Here is a 24,033-nt window from a genome sequence, read left to right as displayed (position 1 = left end):
GCCCTTTTCTCATAACTAGGGGTTACAAAGAGCAAAAGCACTGAATACAAGCTACTTTGTGAGGCAGACAATGAGTGTGTTTCTGTGCTAGGTTATTACCAAATAAAACATTTAAGCAAGTTATAAAAAATTATAAAACAGATCATGTTCTTTTGACTCAAGCCGTCTGTTTTTCCCCATTCCAAATCATTTGATCTGTTCACGTCAGCAAAGCATCTCAGTGATACTGCTTGTTCAGATGCAAAAAAAAAACAAGTTTGTTCTAATTGTCATGATAATAATAATCCATAAACTTGTGATTAGCGTTTGTTTTAACTGTAGCGGCCATGGACAGGAACTGGGTATATATTTGGTGTGGTTGGTTGTCAGGACAGGAACTGGGTATATATTTGGTGTGGTTGGTTGTCAGGACAGGAACTGGGTATATATTTGGTGTGGTTGGTTGTCAGGACAGGAACTGGGTATATATTTGGTGTGGTTGGTTGTCAGGACAGGAACTGGGTATATATTTGGTGTGGTTGGTTGTCAGGACAGGAACTGGGTATATATTTGGTGTGGTTGGTTGTCAGGACAGGAACTGGGTATATATTTGGTGTGATTGGTTGTCAGGACAGGAACTGGGTATATATTTGGTGTGGTTGGTTGTCAGGACAGGAACTGGGTATATATTTGGTGTGGTTGGTTGTCAGGACAGGAACTGGGTATATATTTGGTGTGGTTGGTTGTCAGGACAGAAACTGGGTATATATTTGGTGTGGTTGGTTGTCAGGACAGGAACTGGGTATATATTTGGTGTGGTTGGTTGTCAGGACAGGAACTGGGTATATATTTGGTGTGATTGGTTTTCAGGACAGGAACTGGGTATATATTTGGTGTGGTTGGTTGTCAGGACAGGAACTGGGTATATATTTGGTGTGGTTGGTTGTCAGGACAGGAACTGGGTATATATTTGGTGTGGTTGGTTGTCAGGACAGGAACTGGGTATATATTTGGTGTGATTGGTTTTCAGGACAGGAACTGGGTATATATTTGGTGTGGTTGGTTGTCAGGGCAGGAACTGGGTATATATTTGGTGTGGTTGGTTGTCAGGACAGGAACTGGGTATATATTTGGTGTGATTGGTTGTCAGGACAGGAACTGGGTATATATTTGGTGTGGTTGGTTGTCAGGACAGGAACTGGGTATATATTTGGTGTGGTTGGTTGTCAGGACAGGAACTGGGTATATATTTGGTGTGGTTGGTTGTCAGGACAGGAACTGGGTATATATTTGGTGTGGTTGGTTGTCAGGACAGGAACTGGGTATATATTTGGTGTGGTTGGTTGTCAGGACAGGAACTGGGTATATATTTGGTGTGATTGGTTTTCAGGACAGGAACTGGGTATATATTTGGTGTGGTTGGTTGTCAGGACAGGAACTGGGTATATATTTGGTGTGGTTGGTTGTCAGGACAGGAACTGGGTATATATTTGGTGTGGTTGGTTGTCAGGACAGGAACTGGGTATATATTTGGTGTGGTTGGTTGTCAGGACAGGAACTGGGTATATATTTGGTGTGGTTGGTTGTCAGGACAGGAACTGGGTATATATTTGGTGTGGTTGGTTGTCAGGACAGGAACTGGGTATATATTTGGTGTGGTTGGTTGTCAGGGCAGGAACTGGTAATATATTTGGTGTGGTTGGTTGTCAGGACAGGAACTGGGTTTAGATTTGGTGTGGTTGGTTGTCAGGGCAGGAACTGGGTATATATTTGGTGTGGTTGGTTGTCAGGACAGGAACTGGGTATATATTTTGTGTGGTTGGTTGTCAGGACAGGAACTGGGTATATATTTGGTGTGGTTGGTTGTCAGGACAGGAACTGGGTATATATTTGGTGTGGTTGCTTGTCAGGACAGGAACTGGGTATATATTTGGTGTGGTTGCTTGTCAGGACAGGAACTGGGTATATATTTGGTGTGGTTGGTTGTCAGGACAGGAACTGGGTTTAGATTTGGTGTGAATGGTTGTCAGGACAGGAACTGGGTTTAGATTTGGTGTGGCTGGTTGTCAAATCTTGATGGATGGTTCTCTTGGCCTCCTGAGGGGCTCTGGCTGTCTCTGTAGCAGCGTGCACGGCAGCACGGACATCTGAGGGCAAATGGACACCTTTGTGTCACTGGAGGCCAAGGGGGCTGGACCACGGTGGGGAAACTAGCGGCTGGTTTGACATTGTCCCTGTGTTTCAGTCCTTTCTGTCACAGTAGTAGGACCATGGGGATTGGAGTGTGGTGGAAGGGAGTAGGGAGAGTGGGGGGCATTGGCACAATCTGGATATAATGCTCAGTTGCTGACTGGGGACATTTTGAGTGCTGATTCGTTGTGGCTGCAGGGGGCTTTGGGTCTGGGTAAACCTTTGGCCCACTGCTTTTATCTCCAGAGCAGCACAGTCTCTTCTCCTTTCCTTAGAAGTCTTTCAGCAGAGGTCCTCTCAGAGCTGACCACATCCTCCATTAAAATGTAGCTGCCCGGCCGAGCTGCCCTTAAGACTTTTCTCTCCCGTCGCCATGCGAGTTAAATGAACTAAATAAAAGACGATTAGGCAGGGACATTTTCCATGTCACTGGAAATTCATTTGGAAAGCCTTTACCCTGCATGATGAATTAAAGAAGTGAAGACCTCTCTCTTTCTCTGGAAGAGGCTATAGTTTTGTACGGACGCAATGTTCAGTTTCTGCTCAGGCGGGACCAGAGCTATAAATTCTGTAATATAATTGATTTAATGTGATAACATCCTTCATTTTCCATCTGCAGATCTATGCAGTAAATCAATATGAAAGCTGAGGGAGGAAACAGGTGCTGGAGTTTATTGTTGCTTATTTGTATTTCTGACAATATGCAGCAGCACAGGCTGTAATGCATTAGGAGCAGATGTCTTTTGAAAAGTTTGGAAACTAGTTATGAACTGGTTATAAGTAAATGATGTTATGTTTTCTTCACACCTATCATGTGACTTTTGTAACTGTTGCGACATTTACCAAAACTACGGTTCGTATTGATTATTGAATCAGACGTACTTGCATGATTATCACCACACCCGATACAATATGTTCTCTTCTAAGACTTCATTTTTAACATAGATGTGTTGGCTTTAGGTTTAACACATGAACAATTACAAGTGAGGCTAAAGATACTTCCTTTGGTACTACGGACGACAAAGTGGAGCCAACACAAATGGGACTGTCAGAAATATCATGTATTCAGTAGTAATTAGATTGCCCTGCTATTTTACTGTAAGGTCCAATGCAGTGGTTTTTATCTCAATATCAAATCATTTCTGGGCAACAATTAAGCACCTCGCAGTGATTGTTTTCAATTAAAAGCATCAAAAAGAAACAAAAATAGCTTCTTAGTAATTTCTCGAGCAAGAATTTTGCTAGGACTGTCTGGGAGTGGTCTGAGTGGGGAGGGGGAAAACAGAAAATTAGCTGTTATTGGCAGAGAGGTTTAGAACTCTCTTACTTATTGGTCTATTAACTCATGTACTGCATGGTGATGTCACCATGGAATGCCAAAACTCCCTCCCACCAAAACAGGTGGAAATTTCAGGCGGTCTTTTCAAACAGCTCACATTAAACATCACAGCTTACATTAAAAAAATATCACAATTTCACAGTATTGTTCCATAGTGTGGAAATATACAGTATATAAATCCCATTATATTTTTTGTTGTTGTTGCTCTGGGCCTAAATCAGCGTCCTAAATCATTTAAATCAGTTCTATTTTGCTGTGAAATTGAAACCATATTTCCCTGTTAGATTTCATTCCCAATGATGTGTATATTTCTAATTCTACAACCCAAATACTTTAAGACTTAAATGATATGGAATGTTTGGTTAGCCAGAACAGAGTAGATTTAAAAAAAAAAAAAAAAAAATTGGTAGGCTAGTTTTGATCTTAGCTCGGTACATCTAACCAGACACTTCCTCAGGGAGTGCGCCCTCTAACACAGTGTAAGGGAATGCTAATCTTCTCTTTGTTTCTCATGGTAAAGCTACTTATCTCCCCCTAAGCACAGTTAGCCCCGATGAATGGAGCAGTTGTCTGGATGTGCCAAACCAGCCAATCCAGCTGTGCGTGGTGGGCCTATGTGGGAAGAATTATCGACAATATGATAGTTTTTAGGTGTTTTAACCATTTAATCTGGTTCTTTCTAGCTAAGACTCCTAATCTGATCATTTTGTAGTTTTTCGCTCCCTGTAGCCTTGTCCCCCCCACATCTAAAGCCCACAGGAGGTGTAGGTGTTTGAAAGTAGCTTGTTTGGAAGGGTTTAGACACTCAAACTAAATTTGCGTTCCAGCAGGGTCTCAGTTCTGTCTCCCTCCACTTCTGTGTGTGTTGTGCCACTGTTTCCAGGAGCTGGTTAGGCGCCTCGCCTTTCAAAGGTGAAAGATTAACATGTCTCAGGGAAAAAGCCCAGTTGTTCAGCTTAGTTTCTCTTTCTTTTCTTTCTTTCTAGATTTTTTTAAAAAGGGAGATTTAATAGAAAGCGCAGAAGGCTACCTGAATATTGTTTTCCTCTTCCACAGAGGTGGAAAAGTGGAAAAACACCTGTTGCTAGGCGGACGCAGTAAAACAACATTTTATTAGCATATAAAAGAGAGTGTAGCGTACATAACATGTCAGTAAACAGAGCTTGATGGATGTCCCAACACATACTATTTACTCAGGCAAGCACACAAGTTACATCTAAGCCACACAGCATACACCCTGTAGCCAATGTTAAGTAATGCATAAGAAATCAGCTTCTCCAGAGCTATTGGCATCCCTTTCCAGCTACGACACAGTGTCACGGTCATAATCGTATATTATAAACTGGGCGGTTCGAGTCCTGAATGCTGATTGACTGACAGCCATGGTATGGCAGACTGCATACTATGGGTGACAAAACATTTATCTTTACTGCTCTAATTATGTTGGTAACCAGTTTATAATAGCAACAACCTCAGGGTTGCATCGCCGCCTAAGAACAGCCCGTAGCCATGGTATATTGGCCATATTCAACACCCCCACGTGCCTTATTGCTTAATTATGCGTTAGAAATAAAACCCAAACATGGATCTAAAGCAATGATTCTGAAATAGCATGTCATGGCTCTGTGAACAGTTAGAAACAGGGCGTTTAAAATATATATATATATATATATATATATATATATATATATATATTTACTGGCAAAGAATGTCCCTGGTAATATTAACATTGAGTTAGCAGTATAATGGAGTTGATGAAACAATGTCTAGCAGAGAGAATAGGAGGTACATGTGTTTATGCCGTCTAGCCAGACAACTGAGCACCAAGGTCAGAACAAAGCAAAACAAGGAAGGAGAGAAAGACACCCGGAGGAAATGGATTAATAAAAAGCAGCGTAGACTAGAATCCCATCCTTCATGGCGGCCTGTGTTTATAGTTGATATTTATAAGGACGTTTCCCTATCGTAGCAGTGGCGGTGGTGACGGAGACTGTTTAAGGAAAGGCAAATGGCGTTTTTGAAATAAGAAAATAAACTGTTTCCTTTATCGCGTTTGACCTGCTCCACCTGGCATTCATCAGCGAGCAGAGCCTGGCCTGCCTGTTGGTCCTGTCGGCTGCAGTTCTCTCCCTCGGCCTCCTTTATCACTCTAATGGCGTGCTATCCTCTCCACGCTGCTCTCTCTCTCTCGCCGGGTCTCTGTAGCCTTCGCTCCTCTTATGTCTTGCCGGCCGGCCGACTCTTGCATTCTTTCCACATCCATCCTGAAAGACACGCAGGCGGATTTAACACATAATCAAGCTAGATGGGACACGCAATGCGGATTTAACACATAATCAAGCTAGATGGGAGGGTGGCCAGGGGGAGGCCCGGCTCTGACAGGGATCATCACGGCATGCCATGGAGACAGACTGGCACACACTAGTCCATCTCATCGCACTGTTGGCCAGGAGAGCTGGAGCACAGCACTGAGCTCAACACTCACCACCACCACCATTCCCCCCACTCTCGACCGAGGCAGGATTACTGGTACTACTTCTCGGGGCTACGCCTGTCCCTCTGAAGGCCTACCATAGTACAATAAGACAGATGTGGAGAAACTCTATATTACTTCTAGCTTGTTAAGACCCTGAAGTCCCCTCTGTCCTCAATAGTTGATAAGGAGAACCTGATTAGTTGTGAGGGTTAATTGGGAACTGGAAGAGGGGTTGTTTACATATTCCACCGACTCTCTAAAACAAAGGTAAAACCTTTGCTTTTCCGTAATGGTAACACTAGCTAGAAGTCGAAATGAAATGCAAACTGTCAATCTAAGTGGAAGATTAAACGTAGGAAATATAGTTCAAGTGCCATTGCGCCGGGACATTAGGAATAATTATCGTCTGGTAAGGCCACAGGAAGCGATATGTCAGCCTGTCACAAAATGTCAACGCAGGAATCTCATCCATCCTCTTCCCTTCTTTCCGCCTCTGTGTCCTTTATCCAGATTGTCATTTAATCGGCAAACAGTGAGAGCCGCTGTCTGGATGCAATTCAAAAATGTTAAGAAGCCAGACTCTGAGGAAAAATAAATATTGAGAATTTCGTCTCTTAGTGTGTGTCTGTTCTAGATAACGGCTTCTTGTTTTATCCTCTCGTCGTCTCACACAATGCGGAGAGTGATTTAAACGTCCTCAGAAGAGATAGAGTGAGTCGGGGCAAAGTCAATCCTAACTGAGGCCTTTTCTGTTCTATCAGTGCGGTGCATAAAACCGCTGACTGCACACTGTTTTCCCCCCATTGCTGAATGAGAGCGTTTGACCACTGGAAGGAAAATTACAGATGCTGGCTCTGTTACTCCTCGCTAAGGAGCGGGGTGGAATGTCAGATTTTTTATTTTCTTCCTCCCTCCCTTGCTCTCTCTGCTCCAACCTCAGCCCTGTTCTCTAAGGACTGGCTATATTCGCAGTGTAGTGTAAATGAGAGCTGGTTGTTTTCGGTGTTTTTCCTCCCCCTTCGCCTGTGTCAACAAGCACAGCCTATTAGCCGTCAACTGAGTGGTGTAGTTGTCACTATGCACCCCCCCCCCTCACATGCGCGTAATTATACGTTTGTCTGTTGGATGTGATCAATCTAGGGTGTGCTAGGGATTATCGTGAGTCGGGAGACGCGTACAGTGTTCTAAAGTGTTTCACTGTCAGTGTAACACTTTGTTAGCGAAGTTCTCAAGTACTGTACGAGAGGCGCCCCCAGGTTTACCCTGATATTACAGACAAGCACTAGAGAGTGAACCCAAGGTAATTATACAGCAGAGTTTTTTCTTTCTTCTCCCCCTCTGAAGAAATATGTGGCTGCAAAGGAAAGAGGAGGGGAAAATCACTCACTATCACCCGCTTTCATCTAACGCTTCAACATCTCTGTTACAGAGTGTGTTTTCAGCTGATGATTCCAGGACCAGGAACTGGCCAAGAGCGTCTGTGCTGCTTGGACAGGAATGCAGGCTCTGGGATGGCTGTGTTTGCCCTTGTCACTCAGTGCACTGTGAGAGAGCACGGGAGAGGGAGAGCCAAGGCGAGCCCGGAAAAATGGTTACCCATGTCACACAGCTGTTTGATTTGATGCCCTACTTTGCCGCCTCGTTGCTTCTGTAAACAGCCGGTCAGACACATCGATAAACACAGGGGCCATCATGGAAAAAGAAACAGAAAAGAAACGGGAAATAAACCATCTTTTTGCATGGGAACTTTAACTTGGAAGTACTGTTTACTTTTGAAAGCCCTGTTGTTCCTAGTGGCTGAGATAGCACTAATCTGGAGACTGGATGCCTGAGAGCCAGGCAGGCAGAGATGGCAGTCGCAATGGGAGCGAGCTGGGCCTCCCCTCAACACTGCTGGCCACCCAGCGGAGCACCACTACCCAAACCCAAAGGCAAACAGAGTGTTTAAACAGCCATGCGTGGTGGGAGAGGAGAGAGGAGCCTTTCAAACAGAACCGCTGACCATTCTTGAGCGTTCTGCAAAATGGATTGCTCTGTGTTATCACAGGCACAAGCTAACACATGTGAATATTTACGTAGTCTTATCAGAGGATTGTGTGGTGCGTCAGGTGTGGGTATACGTGTAGGTACATTGTTTGCACTTAATGTCTAACGCTACGGTGGATTGGTACATGAGAATTTGTGTGATTAATATGTTTCGGTAGGCAGCACACAGCTCCCATCACAAGGCACTTCTCTCGGAGCTTTAAAACCCTGTTTTCAATTACTGCCGTTCTCAGGTGAGGAAGTATTCGAGATAAAATCGTCTATTCTTCCCCTCTTCCGAAAAAGGTCTTGTTTCACGAGGCTGGTGCGGTGAGATAAATAGAGAGTGACAGGGCTTTGATGTTGCTGAAATGGGGATACCCCGTCCCTCGGTCTCCTCCTTGCGCTGTGGAGGTGTTAGAATGAGGGGACACCAGGTTCCTTTATCCTCTCTATTTTAGACCTGTCACAGAAGTACGGCCAAATATCCTGAATCTCCGGGAAAAAAATGGTGTAACAGAGATGTGAAACGGGGGGGACCTCGGTATAAAAAAAAAAACCGTTGCCCATTTCACCAGCGGCTCATGTAAAATAAATGTTTTGTATAATTTGATAGTTTGTATGCAGAGCTATTTACAGGCATGTACAATCCTTTGCAGATTGGAACAGAAATCATGTGGCCTAGATTGAGTATTCTTTCTTCTTCCCCACAAGGCTTAGCGTTGGATTTTCCACAAACAGCGGGTCACTGTGGCTTGCTTGTCTTGAAGTGTTGAGACCGAAAAAGACAAACCCAAAATCGACATTTCCCTATTCACTCATGCTTAAAAGTGAATGTGGAACATGCATGTGATTCACAAAGCCCTCTGTATGAATCGTTTAATTTGTTATACAGGAATTGTTCTGTTTTGTTGTTGTTGCATTATTGCTGGATCTTGTCAGTTACTGTCCCTGTCCCCCCCCCCCTCCAGATTTAGTGTTTGGTTTGATGCATAAAACAATGATCCCTAATAACTCACAAGTGGCTGAGTTAACTCATCGCCAAGGGCCCGTTGTTTGGTCGATCGTGACCTGGAATTTAAACTTTACTTTCATCAAACTTTTTTCTTCTTCATGTCAGATGGTCCAGCGCCATCCTCAGACAAACGCTTTCATTTTTTGTTTGGCGTATTTCTCATTTCTGGAAAAGGCTTAAAAGTTTCAAATCCAGGTCATGTGACATGACTAACCCCCCAAAAAACAGGGCTCTACCGATCACACAAACAGCCATGTGACCAGTAGGGAAGAAGTCATACACTGTCTCTTATCCCCGGGATACGAGCATATTCACCAAGCTGAAACACTCCAATAATCCATTAAGGGTTTCTACAACCTTGTCTGTTTTCTCTATTCACACCTCACTTAGCACTGCATGCCTGACTAGGACAACACTCCCGCTCAGACTGGGCTTTGATAAACTAAACACGTATTTATTTACTGACCAGGGGATAAAAAAAAAACAGAACAGAAATAGCCCTATTTTCGCCTCTCAGGTTAATAAGCAGTCATTTTTTTCTCCCTCATTCAGTGCAGGCTTTGACATGGTGATATTTGTGATAGGTTTTTTTTAAGTGGGGTTTTTGTCAAGCTGGTTGATGAAGCCAGAGGGGCAGGTTGATCCGAACACCAGCTGTTCTGTGATGTGAACAAAAGTGTAATTCTCTGTTCTATCATGCCCTTTCTCTTTTCTGGGAATTCAAGTGTGAACTAACCCCCCTTTCCTTCTCCCTCTGATTATAGCATGTGGCCGTGGATTCTACAAGTCCTCGTCCCAGGACCTGCAGTGTTCGCGCTGCCCAGCACACAGCTACAATGATCGGGAGGGCTCGTGGCGCTGCGACTGTGAGGACGGCTACTACCGGGGACTCTCGGACCCACCCTCTGTGGCCTGCACAAGTAAGTACGGGAGCGTTGCTAGGTAAATACACGAAGGACCTGTCTTAGATTCTGCATTTATGCTCTCATGAACACACGCTTGCACGTGCACATGCAAGTCTCCCTTCCAGACCCCCACTGGCCACACTGAGAATGTTCAATCTGGAGGATTGTGAAAAGCCCAGATCTGTTCACCATCTAATCTACTCCAGAGCCCATACCAGTCCCCTGCCTCTGCTTCCCAATAGGTCTTTATAATTATGTTCATGGGCCTGAGTGTGTTCCCCCCCCGGCTGGTAGTTAATGATCAGAGGAGCAATTTGCCATTTCCCGTCTAAAAGATTGCAATTACAGTCAACAGCAGCACCCTGTGTCTCCATTTGTTCTGGTCAGTGTTGCCAATGTGACAGGCATCGATGAACTGTTTACACAGGGGATTCATTTTAGAGGGTGGGGCTCATTTGCTCCAAAATCCACATCTGTTGCTCCCAAACAGGTAGATTCATGTGGGGCTTTTGAAGGGCTACACCACCACCTCAAACCAATGACTGACTCCACACAGGGGCAATGAAATTAGGCCTAATTTAAAGGAACCGTAGAGCGGGCAGGGTGGTACACGGACTGGGCTAATAAGGAGAGGTGGAAAAGTGGACTTCCTCTGTAAGTCTGATTTATCCCAGCGTCTCTCTCTCTCTCTCTCTCTCTCTCTCTCTCTCTCTCTCTCTCTCTCTCTCTCTCTCTCTCTCTCTCTCTCTCTCTCTCTCTCTGTGTCCATATTTGTTCTGGCCAGTCTTAATTCAGTCCTTGACTTGAAACAAAGACAGGACCGTCTCTACTTACCCCTTCCCCCTTCCCAACCCCTTGCTACTCCAATCAGAACCCAGTAGTAAACAAAAAGCCCACATTTCCACGGTAACCACTCAGATGATTTTATGAAAGACTGATCCATTTCTTTCCCCACCAAGCCTGTCCTGTGGGTTGACTGTCGGAAGATGAAACCAATCACTTTTACTGCTACGCAATTGACCACGAAGAAGTTTGATATTATTTAGTTATTTCCCGTTGCCCTCTGTCTGTTCTGCTGTGAAGAATCACTTTGGTGGAAACAGACGTGTGAAATGGCAATGGCCTAGTTAAGTCTTTTTAATAGATTCCGCTGTTTATCGACATAAAGACGTGCTCTGGAACTTTGGCGACAACTACATTTTTTTTTTAGCGGCTCGCTTTGAGCTGGATGTTTCAGTTACTGTTTTACCTCAATTAGCCACAAAATCCCTAGTTTGAATGCGACTCTTTTTGTAGAAGGTGTGCTGCGCCATTTTCCCTACATTTTCCCCAATGTGGGCCAGCCTTTGTGGGGTCTGGTCTGGTCTGGTCTGGGGTAGAATTCAATAGTAATTGAAAGTGAATTTACATTGCTTGAGCAAACAGCTTGATTGACAGATTTTTAAATGGGCGCTTGTAAACCTCCCTTATCTTAGGCTCTGTACAAACAGAGAGACAGATCTCTGCAGCACATGGATTAGGAATGTCTTTATGAGACTAAGATTGGACGAGGAGGAAGATAAAGATGAAACGTGGATATATTGGGAGAGGTAATTCACTGCAACAGGCAAAAACGGAAATTAAGACACTAGTTTTGAAAGGCTGTCGGACAATATATTTTCCATTATCATTGTTGCAAATATTGCGTGTTGAGAGAGAAGGAAAAACACATTGTATGATATTGTTTTTCCAATATTTGCTCACTCCATTCTTATGCAAAGCCAGGAGATAATGAGAAATGTATGGGGATGGCACTGCAGGAAGGCTGGGAGCATTTTTCCAGAAGCGGAGCAAAGCCTTGAAGCTGCTGACAGGTTGGGGAGTGGGCATCAATCATGTGACAGCTGTGAGCAGTGCTGGCGCTAGCAGGGTCTGAAAAGGGCAGTTGTGAGCAGCCATCTCCCCCTTCCACCCCTCTCCCCCATCTCGCCCCCGTCGTCCCACTCAAATTTGCAACCTCAACAAGTTGACATCTCACAGAGAGGGAGAGGGAGGGGGAGAGGGAGAGAGAGAGAGAGAGAGAGAGAGCGAAAGAAAGATTCCATCCTGATTGGAGCCTGTAGTTGCTAGGGGACGGATGAGGGCCAGTGGAACGTAGGAGTTTCCCCCTTTCTTCCTCCTATCACGGCCTCCCTCTCTTCCACATGGCTTCACTCAGCCAGGTTTTAAACCACCCAGGTCAAAGGTCACGACACATGTTTGCAGATGAAGGATGAGTGCTTGGCTGATTTGAATACCGTTCACCCCCAGCCTCCCCTCTTTCCCTCCATCCCTCCAATTAGTGTGTAGCCCCCTAATAGGGCAGTGGAGGGCTGAGACGGCCAAGAGCACCTCTCTCTTTTAGCTCTGCTCTCTCTCACAGCAAATCAGGACATTAGTCTTTTCTCCTAAGCCCTCTGACTAACTCAGGTCTCTCAGCTCTACACAGAGAGACAGGCTCAGCAAGATGACCTAATTATCTAGTTACTATTGCTATTATCCAAAAAGAGTCAGCCATCTTGGTTTATGCCATATCATTCAGTTAAAAAGGTCCATTCGATTTGGTTAACGAGTGAATGTGCTGTCAGAGGCGGTTATTCATCAGCAATATCACAGGTTCACCCAGTGTCTGGAGAATCAGCTGTATTACGCTATAAGAAGGAGGTGACAGGACACATTCACCCACCCACCCACACACACACGTACACACACACACACACACACCCACCCACACACACACGTACACACACACACACACACACACACACACACACACACACACACACACACACACACACACACACACACACACACACACACACACACACACACACAATGCGGCGTTGGAAGGAAGAAGCTTGTGATTGAGACGTCTCAGACTGTGAGGGCTATGGAAGGCTAATCCGTGAAATGAAACTTCACCGGGAGGAGGGGGTGAGAGGAGAAAAACGTAAAGAGATAAGACACCGAGAGGAGAGGAGTGAGAGACGGAAAAAGAGAGAGAGCGAGGGCGGCAAGCCCTTGAGCTACGAGGATCAGCAGACAGACGGCAGAGGCTCAGGATGTCGCCTCTCCTAGCTGCAGGTAAGACAGGGAGGACAGTGTCACCTCACCTTACAGAGGCAGGGAGAGAACTGTGTGGTGGTGGGGGAACAAAGCCAACCCAGGGAACAGGAAGCACTATGTCTAGTCTAGGACAGCGAAGGGAAGCACTCACTGTATTCCATGTCCGCAAAACATGAACAAAACACAGACCACTCAAATTAATTCTAATTCAATATCCTCCTCCGGCTCTTATCTCTGACGTCACTGCCCTGATCTTTGTCACCTGAGACTCAATGAGAGTGGCTGAGTAAATAAAACAAGCTATTGTCTGTTGGTAACCGTGACCATGGTAATGCAGTGCAAACAAACGCCTGAGAGATGAGTGTGTGCCTGCGCGTGTGTTTGTGCGTGCACGTGCGTGTATGTGTGTGACTCTCGCTCTTCGTCCCTGAAGAGGATTAAAGGACTAGTTCACTGTTTTACAACTTGATGTTAGCTGGTTCCTCACCCAGGAAGTCGTCTATGGGCCAGGAGAAACTGGTTCAGTTCTCTTTAAACAGCCACTACTAACTTTAGCCACCACAAGCTAATAAGGAATGGGAGTGATGGTGGCATGTGAGCATGTACATTTTAGTTGTTGTTGCCAGATCACCTTTAAGTAACAGATGCCCCCATCGCTTCCATTGATTGTTAGCTTGTGGTGGCTAAGGCTAGCAGAAATTTGTAGTGGCTGTTTAAAGAAGACTGAACCCTGGATCACATTACTCCTGGCCCATAGACGACTTCCAGGGTGAGAAACTGTCTAACATCAAGTTGTAAAATAGTGAACTAGTCCTTTATGAGCCCGGGTCCAGTGTAGATGACAGTGCTGAAGTCGTGCCTTGGCTCTAGCTAGAGAGTCGTGCCGCCTCTCCTCTTCAGCTGCCGCATGTGTCTCTTTCATCTCCAGAGCCCAGAGTATCACTGGCTCCATCTCATCGTCTCCCTCTGTAGCCGTGAATATGGATTGCTCTGTTCTGCCTGCCTCATTCTTCTTAATGGGAGGAATTAGGAAAATAACCTAATGTGCAATATTGGGCTCCTGAGTGGCACAAAGGCACTGCATCTCAGTGCTAGAGGCGTCACTACAGCCCCTTGTTCGATCCTGGGCTCTACCACAACTGGCGTGATCCAGACTCCCATAGGGCGGTGCACAATTGGCCCAGCATCATCCAGGTTAGGGGAGGGTTTGGCCGGGGTAGACCGACATTGAAAAATAAGAATTTGTTCTTAACTGACTTGCCTTGTTAAATAAAGGTTAAATAAATAATATAAATAATGACTCAGACAATTATAGTTTCCGCTCTCTGCATAAGTATTACCAGTTTGTAGGGACTTTTGTGTAAATAAATGTGGTTGAGAAGCTCTTTGGGTTTGGATGAACATGGAGTCGTTTAGTATTTCACAGAGAAAATTAAAGATGCTTTTAAAAACGCCCGTGAACAAAGAATTCATAATCTATAGTGCATTAAAAGGGACATAAAACGATCACTTAATTGGAGGCCAACAGTATATAAACATCTGGGTCATAAAACACAAGGGCTTGAATTTGAGTGAATAAAGCAGCAATTTGTAAATCATTGTTTTTATGAGAAGAGGGTAATTCTTTGTTATTTGTTCAGAGGACAATGGTTTATGTTCTAGTGAAGGATGGATCATTTATTGATCACGTGGGTAGTGTGCTTCCAGTGATATTCTATATAGAGGCTATTGTCGGGCGATAACTCAGATTTAATCTCACTTGTAAATTCCGGGGCTATTTTTCAAAAACATCAACTTTAAGTGTCTTGTCTCTGCGATTCATTGGAAAGGAAACCCTTTGTCTCACACTGGGATAATTGTATATTGGGGAGGACTGAGAGAGAGCTAATAATGCCTCGTATCTGCCTCACTCTGGTCCCCTGTTCAGGATAAATAGTTATACAATGGAATGACATCTCAATCATTTCAACTGGATATTCCTGCCAATGTTACATTTCTGATATGTTCCACGTGTTAACGTTAATGACAATTTGTGACTTGTGAATGCATGGTTATTGAATGAACAGAACGGGCATTCAAAAAGGACCTGCCCTCACCTCGCATGAACCATTCACTCCTTTAAACAGGTACCTGTTCTTTAACAGTGCTCAGCACACTCGAAAGGCAATACCACTAGACAGTTGACATGACAAATGAGCGATACGTAACACGTTCACATTCATACTTAGCATGTACCCGCATCAAATCAGAGTGGTAGGAATGCAGTCGTTATGCATTGTAATTGTCCCCATGTGTTGTCTCAGTTTCGCAGCCTACTCCTCATTGACCTTGGCTTTGCTGGTGTTTGACTTCCTCTCTACCTACCTGCACTAGTTTTTCTTTTTAGATTTGAGCTCTATTATAATTGCGTGTCAGTGTGGCCCAAAGGGTCAGAGCTGGCATGTCCGGTGCCAGTCAGTCTGAGAGAACAGAGCAGAACAGTGAACCGCATATCTAGTCAGTACGCACACCCAGTCTGCTGTCACTTTCCCTCCCTGGCACTCCGTTATTTAACTCTCCCTCCTCTTCCTCCTTCTTTCCTTCCCTCCTCTCCCTCTTTGTCTGCCTCCCGCCCTGACAGGACCTCCCTCGGCGCCACAGAACCTGGTCTACAACATCAACCAGACCACGGTCAGCCTGGAGTGGAGCCCGCCGGCCGACACGGGCGGCCGCAACGACGTCACCTACAGGATTATGTGCCGGCGCTGCAGCTGGGAGGCCGAGGAGTGCGTAGCGTGCGGGGGGAACGTGGGATACTCCCCCCAGCAGGCGGGATTAGTGGACACCTACGTGAGCGTGGTGGACCTGCTGGCCCACGCCAACTACACCTTCGAGGTTGAGGCAGTCAACGGGGTATCTGACCTCAGCCGCACCCAGAGGCTGTTCGCCGCAGTCAGCATCGCCACCAGTCAAGCAAGTAAGGAGTGTGATTGGCTCAAGAGAGATCAAATTCTGGGGGTTTGGCTAGATTCCAGAACACGGTCCTACGTCCTAACATCCACCCTTCCCTGTACACTTTAATTAATAACGATTGCTAAATTCCTTGCACTTTCATATTCCGCTGGTGTGGTCTAGAATTGCCTTCACGATTAAGTTACAAAGAAACACACGTTTTCATTTGCGAGACAGATCCCTTTTAGAATACAGAATAATGTCAAACGTTTTGCACTATACAAACTTTTGCGTATTTCACATACAAACCAATGGCTATTTTGCGCTGAGGTCTGCCGTTCAACTGAAAACACGCTAAGTACCTTAATCATACCTCATTGGCATTAATGACCATAGGCTGATACACAGCATTTACAGTTGGCATATTACCCAGAGTCATTTAATATGTGTGTCAGAGCTACGGTGGAAAACATTAGTAGCATAGCAAGGCTTGCTGCGAGTTGTACCATCGGAAACAGTGCGTGTCGCTAGCTCCCCTGGGAACCTAGCATAATTAAAATGCTGTATTTTCTTGGTGACACACTCCAACTGAAGGCAGCACTCCACCTTTTCTTAAATGCAATTATTTCTATGGATCCACCAAACAAGATTTATCTTTCATGCTCAAGCGTCCATGAAGCGCAGCTGGAGTCAAAAGGGAATACTAACTAGGGTCATTAAAAGAGGGTTGCACAGCCATTGTAGCCTGTAAAGAGTTTTTGGGGAATATTATCATCGTAACCATGTTGCTAACCAGTAGCTACGAGAATTCGGGAACTTGTGTGGCGCACACTGAGGCTCTTGTGGTATATGTTGAGGTTTGACTTTGAACCACCTTTCAGATGACCTGAAATTAGACTGGTTGATGTTGTCTTTTTTAGACTTGACTTCACCCCAACCCGGCCCTATACATGACTGCAGAAGAGCTGCAACTCTTTGTTTTTTTTTTCCTTGAAAGAATTGGGGCAATCCTGATCATGCAGCCATGTCCTGTGATGCTCTCCTAGTAAGATGAATCTGCATACGGTATCTGTTTTATTTCAGACATTTTCGAGTGCACTCGCTTAGAATACTCCACTGTGTTGTTTGTTCACGTGTGCTGAGGAATATATATCAAATAGACAAAATGGAAGAACAAATTTCGCAACAACCCCCCCCCCATTTTAAGACTGTCAAAAGGAGAGAGACAGAGAGAGAGAGAAAGAGAACGGATAATTGTGGCCAGGCAGCAGCATGAATGTGGGTTAAACTGTAGGGAATGATGTATGTTCCGTGACACGGTTCATGACAGAGACACACGCTGGATGGTTCTAGGGGTTGCCTTGCCAAGGACACAAGGACACTGCAAGGAGGGAGACCTGCAGGGAAAGATGGGGGAAACAATTAACACATGGCTCCCTCAGAGCCTCTTATAATTACACGTGGCATGTTGACAACAGACAATTGCTCTGTTAACCCTGCGGTATATTTAGCCATCAGAAATAGTGGGAAATAGAGGGATGCATTTGATGAGGAAGAAATTAGGTTTACGTCTTAAAGCTAGCATTAGGCTACTATTTGAAGCAAGAATTGCATAGTTTGAGATGCTCACTGCTATTTAGTGTAATTAGATGTGTTTATAGATGTTTTGTTACCCTATAGCCTAGGTACACTATGACACATTTGAATAATTGGGGGATGTAGCAGACTGCTTGGCTTCAGTTTGATGATGTGCCAACACATATTGTTAGTGAGATCCTCATGTGAGAGAGCGAGCTGAATCAGTGTTGCTGCGCGGGTTGCAGCCCAGACGTTAACCCTGTCCTGCGGTGCTTTTCAGCACTGGCCACTGGGCCTTCATCGTGTCCGGATCCTGTGCCCGGGCCATTAGGGAACGCTCCAGCGCTTTTTAATTGGAACGTCGGCTGCTTCCTAAAACAATGGCCCCCTTCCCGAGCAAGCATGTACAAGTCAGGCCACATTGCTAATGAATGACTGCAATAATAAACCCCTTTTACGCCTCACCATCCGGAATTGATGAACCGTTCCTCGGGGTGGAGGTAGCGAGAGAGTGAGCCGTGGTCCTGAAAAAGTCTTGGAGAGAGGAGAGGAGAGATCATCAAGCAGGTAGTGACTCTCTCTCCTGCTGAAGGATAATCAACCCGTGAAGAGGAGAGGAGGAGCGGGAACAGAGGGAGAGGAGGAGAGAAGTAGAGGAGCGGGGTGACTGCAAAAATGCAGATGGTGATTCATCTGATTAGGAATTCACACCTCCCCTAATTATACCAAAGGACGTGTGAGGAGTAAGGCTGTGAGGCAGTCTGCAGCCGTGGATGAGTTGAGGATCTGCACAAGGTGCTGAGTGCTTATTGTTCCCAGGGAAACCAAATGACCTCCCAGCTCTGTCTATAAGTGTGTTTAAATAACTACTGTTGGAGATGCGGCGCAAGTTCATCATCTTGTTTTTGTCTTCGACTCTCCCCCTCTCCTCCTCACCACGTCCTCATACACAGGTGAATTAATATGAATTTGTCATCACATCTTGACGAGGTGGAGTTTCTCCGGAAAAAAAGTTAGGCTAGCTAGACGGAGAGTGCATTTCAATCAGGGCACTATTGTCGCTTGACAACTCTAGAGAGCTGCCCTCGAAGATCCTCCATACTCCGGATGCTTTCATGCCGCTACACTTGTAGAGAAGGACTTTTTGTTCTCAGAAGCCTGTGAGTGAATAACCATTCATATTTATTCAAGAGAGTGTGTCATCTCATCACATCTCAACACATCACATCTCAACTCGAAAATTCCCCGTGGAGAACCACGGTAGAAATATGATTGGAATTGGTTAAGGGGAATGGCTATAGGAGCACTATGTGTGACGGGACACTCAGCCACAGAACAGTGGATGATGCTGCTAAGGTGTGAGCATAAAGTGGCGTAAACAATGTATTACAGCTGCAATGTGTCACTTTTTTTGGGCGACCGACCAAATTCACATAGAAATGTGAGTTGTAGGTTCATCTCATTGAAGTCTAAGAAGCGGTAGATCTGTTCTATGTGCGCTATTTCTATGCTTCCCATTGTCAAGTTTAGTTTATGCGTATTTAACTTTCGGTTTTGTATAGCAGCTTCAAACAGCTGAAAGTGCTATATTTTTGATTATTGAAAAGATATTTCACAGTGGTTTATATGGTATTCTCTACACCAGCGTATCTCAAACTCAGTCCTGGGGATCCAATGGGGTGCAGGTTTTGTTTTTTTGCCATAGCACTACACACCTGATTCAAATAATCAAAGCTTAACGATGAGTTCATTATTTGAATCAATTGTGTAGTGCTAGGCCAAAAAAACAAAACTTGCACCTCTTTGGGTCCCCAGGACCGAGTTTGAGAAACACTGATCTACACTATAGACTACATTGCTTGTTTTGTCATATGAACAACCAGGAAATGGCGAAGCGATTTCTGCACATTGCACCTTTGAAGGGGGAAAGGGGGAAGCTGTGGAAATGGATTTGAATGCTGACTGCTCATATTAGCCAGGAGCAGGGACCAGGTTACATACCGATAGAAACTTCTACTGTTGCTGTTTGTGTTCAGAGCCCTCTAGTATGAGTCAGCGTGGGATTGGGATATAACTTAGCGATATGTTTTATTTACGCCGCCATGAAAATGGGGGGTTGTCTTTTATTCTTCCTTTCATCCTCCTTCATGGTTGGAACTGTAATAGATCGCAAGTTGATAGCCTTTTCTTTCTTTAAATGGTTTCAGAAAAACAATGTTGCTTTCCCGGTTTATTTTTAGATCACCTCCTTCAGGACTGTTCTTGTGCAACTTCATATTTACTTCGACTGAGATCAGAGTGTCCTCAAGTGAGGACCTATTTAAACATTCAAAGGGAACAACGGGCCACCATTTTACTCGGTGAGAAAATGCTTTGTGGCACGCGTGAGTGTCAGCTCAGCATTTCACTTTGATCTGAGAAGCCTCTACGCTCTAGCCTTGCGTGAGAAGCAAATATCCCCCGTTCAACACAAGTTGTTGGGCTGCTAGCGTTGTCAGGACTACGTTCTTGTTGGCTGTCAATCATTTGTATGACAGTCTACAGCAACAAGTATTAGTGCTGTGATGGGATAATTCATCTCCCTTAAAGCGGCAATCAGCAGTAGAAACATTAACAAAGCCGAGGGAAGGGGCCGGTGAAATGTCATCACAAATTCATTGGCCGAGCTACAGACGCGAGGTTTGACCATCCACGGTATCGAACTTATAGTGTCAACTGTGTTCTGAGGCTATATAGTGTTTGTTTACATTTGATTTGTTACAAACATTGGGAGTAAAACAAGCTTTTATCCGGGGTTCTGATGGGGTATGACAGTTGATCGTGAGTCGTATTCTTCAAGAATCAATGGGGCACATGTCATTAAATTGAAGGCCAAAAAGAGATGTACGTAGCAACTGCTGATTGCCCCTTTAACACAGTGAAATGAGTTGGATAAATGTTGGGAGTGAGACGTGTTTAAACGGGCAACCATGCAAGGTGATACTCTGTGGTTGTCGAACGGTAATATATATGGTCACTTTATCTACACTTTATCACTGCAAAATGGATATTTCTCAATGTGTTGGTGAGAGCAACACTTATGGAAACAAAGGCCCATTGATTGATTCTTTTTAATGTCCTACACCGCCATGGTGTCATGGTGGCCTTAGACAGAGTGCATTTGATTCGGAGGATTCCCCACTGACCACCACCATCGCGGCCAGGGTGTCATTTTAAAGTTAAGCGGATCCTCCTTTGTTGCATTTGTCAGTGGTTTTATGTTACCGGGAGCCCCCTATTTTTTCTCTGTCCCTCCACATGCAGTAATTTGATGAGAGCTGGGCAAAGCAGTCCGATTCAACAGCTGCAATAAAACAGTGGTGGTCTCCCCGAAGCACAAGCGCTCCGGCACTTAACCTGTAGCTTTCTGTAAATGCCTCCTGATTTGCCTGTCACCCAATCCGTCAGCAACGAATACTTTTGATGGAAGGTGCACTTTAATTACTTTCCTATTTAAATGCCATTATCGTTGCTTATCTAGGTAATTAATCTCCCCAAGTATCCTGTTTCAGTCTTTTATTGCTGGCAGACGAGCCACCTAAATCCCCCTGAATCTGGCGTGCATGACTGAGCTCTCTCTCTCACAGTAGCCCCACAGTGTTCCCTCTTTCCCCTTGACTTGGTGCCTATCACCACCAGTGGACAGCCCAGTGGCAGAGGGGCCCTTTCTCTGAGAACACACAGAGTTTAAGCGCTCCATGCACTCTGTCAGAATTACAGACCCATTTCTCGCTCTCTCTCTCTCTCTGCCTCGGAAAGGACACATTTACAGACACGGTCAGACTGTGTTGAGGAGCTGTGAAAAACACATTTGTTACCGTCCACTAAATAGCATTTGAAAAAAATGACTTTTTGTTCCCTACCCGTTCATAGCTGGGATAATGTTGACGACAGCAGTATCTGTCAATCTCTCATTCTATACTTCCTTTGTGTTTATGTGTGTGTGTCTAAGTGTGTTGCGTTTGCAGTGATGCGTGAACATTTGTAGAAAATAATGATATTTGATATCTGGATTGAAAACACTGCCGGGAACTGCAATTCTTTTGTGATTATGATGTTGTTTTGCCCAGCTGGGAATCTTGTCAAAGTTAAAAGGCTACGGCGCTGATTCTTATTCAGTTTTATCATCTAGCCGGTGTTTCCCACAGAATTCAGGATTGAAACCAGTTTCATGATTGAGACGCCTGTGAAACTGCAAACCAGTTTGAGGCCACAATTTTTTTCCCAGGCTAACTGTCGTTTACCTTAGCAACAGCAACTGAACTCTTCACTGTCCCAGAACATTTACATCCTTCATATTCGTATACTTTTTTTTTTTTTTACATGCATTTGACAGGGACAATGCACATCAAATCAACATTTCTGTAAATATGCCAGATTAAGCCAGCTAGCTAGTTTTCAACTGTTCCAACAATTTACATTTTCACTTTTTATGTCTAGGACAAGAAATCTACATTTTTCTTCTATGACTCGTTCGTTTAAGAGCACTGGCATATAGGAACATTCCATGTAGTATAGATTATGAGCACACGCACACACAAACTCAGCATGCACCTGTGACTCCCAGGCACTGTGTTTATATGGAACACATGCTCATCCATGCTAGATACCCTGGCTGGAAAGGGCTCCAGCACTTTGCAGAATAGCCATTCAAGTGTTTCATTTCCTGCCCCGAAGAACTTAAAGGAGTTTGGTAATAAAACCTAAATAGTGATGCATGTCATAGGTGCCTGATAGTTGCCAAATCCCCATAGACTTGAGAGAGAGAGACAAAAAAAACACACACACTCCTACGAAGCCATTCCCCAATCTCAAGACCTTGATGGTTTGCTCCTTTTATACAGAGGGTATTTTCCCAGCTCTGCTGTGGGTGTAGACTCGGGGGATACCTTTCATACGACCCAGACAGTTTCACTCAGGGTGACAGGTTTAACTCTGTCTGCTTAGACTGCCACACACTGGAAAACAGCTCGGTCAGCCTGAGGTTAAAGGACATTTGATATCCATTTGCAATCTATTTCAACTTGTCACCGTGGCTTTTATACAGAGAGAACCGTTCTATTCAAACAACTTAGTGCGGCAGAACAGGAGCTGCAACATGTCTGCAACAAGCAAACAACTACCTACTTACTTTCCTTCTTTTCTGTTCAGCTTCGGGAGAACCACAGATTGTCTTATGGGATTTGGCAGAACTTGTATGTTGCATAACACAACAATGTATTTTGATAGCAGTGAGAGTGGGAGAGATTTTTCTCTGTGTCTGTGAGCATTACTCGCGAAAAGAATAGAGGCAGATTGGCAGGTCTGTTGTTTCACTCTTTCATTGTCTCATCAAGCATACTGTCTGTCTCCTGCAGTGAGAGGAACTAATTATGTCTTCAACCCCATGCTTCACCCTTTCCCCTTTATTCAGATCATCACACTTGGAAATAATAATGAGTTTGAGTTAGAAGAACACTTCGGCTCAGAACGGGAGGGAAAATTAAAAAGAACAAAAATCGAGAAAACCTTCAAACAGCAGTTGCCACCTCTGAAAAGGCCCGCTGGTAATTATGGTCGACCTCTTGATCCCAAAGCTGTCGCCTCAAAAGCCTTACAGCGACTATGGCTCGGTTTCATCTCACTAGCTGCTAGTCTCCTCAGCTGTGCTAACCGAGCCCCTCACCTCCCCAACGTAGCTACACCAGCAGCTCCGTAACAACAACACATTGTCTTTTATCAAAGCACGGGGAATATATGACAGCCATCTGCTAGGCTGCTTTGAATGATTTGATATAAAAACAACAGTAAGAAGATTATAGCGTCCGCAGAGTTCGCAAAGTTGGTTACTGGTTGTGGAGCAGATGGGACACATCTGGGCTGGAGAGAAGCTGGGACTAACTGTCGAGAAGTGACCTTCTGTGGGCTTTGAAACCAACGTTCCTCCCCGCCTCCTTTCTTCAGTATCCATGCCCAGAGGAGAGAGTGGAGTCATCTCTGTGGTCATCTTTGGTTGTCTTAAACGAAGTCCTTCGACAGTTCTGTAAGACGATCTAGAGAAAGCCTTTTTTTTTTAAGGGTCCGATCGGTGTCCTATATTAGCTAGGGAGTCATGTAGTAGGGAATTTAATTGCCTAATTAACCTTGAGCATCAGTGAAATGTAATAATTTTATACTCAGGTGCCAAAAACATGGTTTCACAACTTAAAACTGCTTGATAAATGGCTTAATTACCCTCTGTGGCGTCTCAGGATATTTCTTCAGGTAGTACATTAGACAATAGTCTGTGCTGGGGATGCATTATTCTTGCATGACCAGATTCAGTCTTTTTGATATTCTTTGTGTTTGTTGTTTGTTGTGATTGTGTGGATGTGCCTAAAGCTTAGGCACAAAAAAAAAGTGCTTTCTAGGTCACACAGTTCCTCATGCATATAAAACGACCATATTTCTTACTGGAGTTATCAATATCTGTTTCTTTGAAGAGAGCCAGGAT

At 44.6% G+C, this 24,033-nt stretch overlaps 1 protein-coding gene across 8 annotated transcripts in view; it reads left to right on the top strand.

The window, feature by feature from the left end:
• LOC118386593 (ephrin type-A receptor 7) overlaps nt 1-24,033 on the top strand; it is a 78,343-nt gene that overhangs the window by 12,363 nt on the left and 41,947 nt on the right. For all 8 annotated transcript variants that reach the window (XM_052523473.1, XM_052523471.1, XM_052523468.1 and 5 more), the window contains exons 4-5: nt 9,789-9,944; nt 15,634-15,969. In XM_052523473.1, the coding sequence (XP_052379433.1) occupies nt 9,789-9,944; nt 15,634-15,969 (492 nt within the window). The remainder of the gene's footprint in view (nt 1-9,788; nt 9,945-15,633; nt 15,970-24,033) is intronic.

This window comes from Oncorhynchus keta, chromosome 8, assembly GCF_023373465.1.
Source record: "Oncorhynchus keta strain PuntledgeMale-10-30-2019 chromosome 8, Oket_V2, whole genome shotgun sequence".
Taxonomy (NCBI): Eukaryota; Metazoa; Chordata; class Actinopteri; order Salmoniformes; family Salmonidae; genus Oncorhynchus; species Oncorhynchus keta.
The sequence above is the reverse complement of the archived record's forward strand: the minus strand, read 5'-3'. Positions and strand labels throughout refer to the sequence as shown.